General features: G+C 58.1%; 1 protein-coding gene across 1 annotated transcript in view; it reads left to right on the forward strand.

The window, feature by feature from the left end:
* SSBP3 (single stranded DNA binding protein 3) overlaps nt 1-4,796 on the forward strand; it is a 52,697-nt gene that overhangs the window by 26,148 nt on the left and 21,753 nt on the right. The window contains exons 3-4 of the mRNA XM_045291899.1: nt 3,697-3,777; nt 4,663-4,722. Of these exons, the coding sequence (XP_045147834.1) occupies nt 3,697-3,777; nt 4,663-4,722 (141 nt within the window). The remainder of the gene's footprint in view (nt 1-3,696; nt 3,778-4,662; nt 4,723-4,796) is intronic.

The following is a 4,796-nucleotide window of genomic DNA, read 5'->3' on the forward strand; positions in this document are numbered from 1 at the left end:
CCTGTGCATGAAGGGCAATGTTGGAGCCACCCAGCAAACAGGTGGCCCCCGAACAGATGTGCCAGCCCCCCCCAAGCTTGCAGGCAGAAGCACCTCTTCTGTGCCCACCAGAGGCTTAGTTGGGCAGCGCCTGGCATAGAAGCCTCAGGCCGGGGAGGGGTGACAGTCACTTCGGGGTAGTGAGGGTGTCCTCTGTGTGGGGACACAGATGAGATTTCAGCTGTGTGTCAGCGGCCTTCCCCATGGTGGTCCCTGCCCCCCTCCCATATCTGCAGGGTGGAGGGTGGGGGTGGAGGAAGCAGGTTGGCGAAGAGGGAACTCCCAGTCCCAACAGAGGTAAAACCAATCCCCAAAGAAGAGCTTTTCGTTGGTTTGGTTTGTTTACGCTGTCCTTCCACTGTCCCTTATCGTTAGGGTTGAAAAACCATGAAGTCCGTTTCCTGCCACCCTGCACACTCCCTGTGACGTGTGTGGGCTGTGACGGAAGGGTAGACCACAGGGCAGCTCTCTGTGCATCTCTGCAGACGTGGATGTCTCTCTCTCTCTCTCTCTCTCTCTCTCTCTCTCTCTCTCTCTCACACACACACACACAAATGTGCCTGGAAGTGGAGGTCCCCTGGTGACATGATCCACCTTGCTAAGGACCCAGCCCAGGCACAGAGGGCTCTGTCCACATGCCGGCTCGTCCTTCTACACACACACCAACTCCGGCCTTGGTGTGACGCGTCTCAGAGCGCTCTGTGGAACGCTTGGAGGTGGGGTGGCCAGGGTGGCCTGTTGCAGAAGAGAGTAGGCTTCTAGACAAGCTTTCTCATCCACAGAGCTCCCATGAGTTTGGGGGGCCTGGAGGTCGCAGGGAGTTGGGGGTGGTTCGTGAGTAGTTTTGTAGCAAGTTTGTGGTGAGGTTCTCTCTCTGAGTAGAGGGGAGACCCTGGGGTGCTACTGCCTCCCCAGGCTTCACAGCCTCCTCCCCACAAGCCAGAGAAGTCCTGACTTGCCAACCTCACCCCTGCACACTGCCTGTGGGAAGCCGTATCCAGAGCAGGCTGTGCCCTGAGTTCTGACTCGATGACCCTTCACTGGGATGGATCTGAACTTGACAGGGACGCCAGGACGAGAGGCCCACCTGCAGCCCCGCCTGCAGCCAGGGCACAGCAGGCGAAGCTGTTCAGCCCTGGGTGTGAACATTGGCCCTCATTCATCAGAGCCGCCACGGGCTGGGGCCCCACCAGATGTCAGGCTCCCCTGGGAGCTCTCCCTGCTTCTGCGCTGATCGGAAATGGACTCTGACTGCCCAGTGCTCCTGGCCTCCACCGGCTGGGGGTGCAGAGGTCTGGGGAAGTGTTTTGAGCTGCCAGGAGGGGGTGGGGTTGAGAGTCCCGGGAGGAGCCGCCTCCTTGCCAAGAGTGGAGGGGTCGAGGAGCCACGGAGGGCCCACCGCCCCCTCTTAGCAGCCGGACCTCACCCTGGAGGCCCTTTCCTTGGTTCTTTCGTTTCCCCTTTTCGGGGGGTTGGCTTCAAATTATCTTATTTTGTTTACATTACACCCAAGTTTCGTGGTACAAAAGACTTGCAGGTGCAAATATGTCCCGCCTTCATTAACTTCCCCTCCCTTTTTAATTTATGTGATTTCAATTTTCCTTCCCTGTACTGTTAATTAGGGGACCCTCTAATCAGTGCCATTATCACAGTGGTATTCATGTTTAGGAAAGCCGCTAAACAAATGCTTGCAAAATTGCTAAATGGCTAATTAATGTCTGTTAATTAAGAAAATTGCTCATGGTAACAAACCATGCCGTTGCTGGCAGCCGCTAGAAAGACACACACTTGTTGAAATGAGTAGCGTGGCAGGTAGGGGAACATCTGCTCTGCGGGTCTCTCCAGAAGTGAGCTGCCTCTCAAGCAGGGCGGTTCTCACAGGCTGGCCCTCCCTGCCCCGCTCAAGGCCCCGCCCAGGCCCCGCCGCCCTTCTGCACGCCTCTCCCCTGCACGTCCATCCCCACCCCACACAGGCTGTGGGTCTGGGCAGTGGGTGGAGTGCTGCTGACTTCTGTGGAGACGGCGGGGTCTTTCAGCGGCGCTCTCTCTCTCTGTGGATAAAATGTAACCACGCTCATCCGCAGTGTAGTTTCGGAAATTTCTCTACACTCCCGAGACTCCTGAGTGTAGGCGTGGAGATGGAAGTCGAGGTGTGGCACCCCTTCACTTACGTTCCCGAGGGTCCGTCCCCACGAAGCCAGGAACTGGGCAGGAGGCACGTCCACCGCCGGGGCCTCCACACTGCCTGGGATGCAGGAGGATGTGGTTTGACATTGTAGCCCAGGCCACGCCCCCACACGCCTGTGTACTTAGAGATGTCCCAAAGGTTGATGAGAAAGAGCCCTTTACAACGCACAGACCCCTGGTAGTGTCTAGCCTCGTGCTTGTGCCCTTATGGGAAGGTGACCAGATGCCCCGCTTTGGGCGGGACAGTCCCGATTTTTAACAATTGTTCCCGCGTCCCGGCGTGTTTTTAAGAAGTCCCGATATTTTGAAAGAACGCACAAGCTAGGGTATACGGTTTTCGGCTGCCATGTGGCTATTTCTCCAGGATATGAGTTTTATCAATGGTGCCCCGCTTTACCAATGTTAAAATCTGGTCATCTTACTTTATGGGTTTTTAAAACAGATGGTGGCTACAGCCCAACCAAATTGATTTCATGACCCACAGGTGGGTTGCAGCCCTCAGTTTGGCCAACCCTGTGGTTTAAGTAACTCCATCTGCCCCTTTGTGTGGTGGGGGAGCAGTGGTCAGCGCAGCCTGTGCTTGGGGGCTGGGAACGGTGGGTACATTACCGTCTGGGACGGGAAGCCCACTCCGCCCAGGCCAGACTCCTGGGGGAGGTCTCGTGGGCCTGGCTCTGCCGCTTTGTGTGGCCATAGCCAAGTTCATTTCCCCTAGAGACTCAGTCCTCCTCTGTAAGAGAATGTAGCAGCCCTCCCACAGGGGTTGCCATGACGTGTACATGACTCAGTGGGCATTGAGGCCCTGGCCCCCAGTCACCTGGTGGTGGGTGCTTGGTAGCTGTTTGTCCCTTCTGCTCCGTGTGCTTGCTCACCGGTGCTGCCTCATCCCTCGGCCCCATCAGGGAGGCCTGTCCTGGCTCCTCTCTCTCTCTCTTCCTGAGACTCCTGGTCTGGGCCTCCCTCCCCGACCTGGAGCCTGGTGTTTGTCCCCAGAGACTGAGTCCCCTGAGGGCAACAACACTCACTCCCCGGACCCCTCACACCCTCTGTGAATGTCCCCTTGAGTCCTGGGCAGATTGGGCCTGGTGGCGCCCGCAGCACTGCCATGCCAGGCCATCACTGTGCTGTTCCCAGCCTGTCCCCACCCACGTCATTAACACGGCAGACCCTGTCCAGCGGTAGACTGTGCCTGCATCCTCGTTCCCCTGTGGCTTGACGGAGGTGCCTGATCTTACCTTTCCTCCCTTCCCACCCCCTGTGGACGTACCCAGTGATCAGCTCCCGTCCCTCCGTGTGCCATTCCGCCGGCCACCCAGACAGCAAGCAGCCCCACCACCTCCCGCCAGCCAGCGCCCGCTCCCCGCACGCCCGCCCCTTCGTTTTGGTTTTAATTTTTGGTTCTTTTAAGCTTCTCCTGCGCTTCTCCATGTGCTGTGATCTGTAACCTGCCTCTACTGTCTGACCTCACAGGGTCCTCCTGGGTCACAGCCCTCGCCGCACGCACAGCCTCCACCTCACAATCCCAGCAGCATGATGGGACCCCACAGTCAGGTAAACGCCCGCCGGCCGGCCGGGGGGCACAGGGCGCGGAGGAAGGCGTTGGCCAGCAGAGGAAAGGCTAAGTGGCATTGCGCGCTGGCCGGGCCTCCGCCGCGTCTTTGCCAACAGACTCCGTTGAAAACGGAAAAAGAAAAGAAACGGCCCGCTTCCTTGCGTTTTCTTTCATTGCTTTTGCTTTTGTTTTTCCTACTCTTTTGAAAGATCGCCCTCATTCCTCGGCCCTGCTCCCGGCCCGGGATCTATGAGCCGAAAGAAAGACTAAATAGTCCAGGACCCTCTCAGCGGCCTCGGCCGTTTTTCGGTTTTGGTTTTGTTTTTGTTTTTGTGCCCCCTCCTCACTTTTGGTTTGTTTTCTTGTTTTTAGTCTTCAGTTTGGTTCACCATCGTTCGTAGCTGAAGCTGCACCCCTAGCCTTTTCCTTTGTGCGCGCTTGCTGCTGTGAGAGAGCTTTCTCGCCCATCTCCCCGCCCCCCCTCCCGCATTCAGCTAGGGAGCCCCCGCCCCCCCTTCCATTGTGTTATCTCCCCCCTCCTCGGACCCTCGCTCCACCACCCCATCCCACCCCCCTGTCGGTGAATTGTGTGTGCATGTGTTCCGCTGTCTTCAGACCCTGGGAACTTTATTTCCCGGGCACCGGTTTACCTGGCCCTCAGCGTCCTCGGCCCAGTCCCCGCGCTGCCCCTCCACGCACAGTAGCTCTCTGTGGACTACCACAGAGCGGGGCAGGCGCTGTGCGCCTCCATCGGCCCCCTGCCTGGAGGGGAGTTGGCAAGCTCCGTGGTGGTGACACAACTGGACTTGGTGGAGCGGAGCGGTGTGTTTGTCACGGTGCTGTGCAGTGCAGGCTGTCACTGAACTGATTCCCTGTCCTTTCAGCCTTTTATGTCCCCGCGATATGCCGGCGGCCCCCGGCCCCCCATCAGAATGGGAAACCAGGTACTGTGTCATTTCCTTCTTCCATGTACTCGGCCACCCGGGGCCCACTGTGGGGTTCTGACTCAGAATCACAC

Source organism: Echinops telfairi, unplaced genomic scaffold (assembly GCF_000313985.2).
Source record: "Echinops telfairi isolate 266 unplaced genomic scaffold, ASM31398v2 ScPeMD7_443;HRSCAF=831, whole genome shotgun sequence".
NCBI lineage: Eukaryota > Metazoa > Chordata > Mammalia > Afrosoricida > Tenrecidae > Echinops > Echinops telfairi.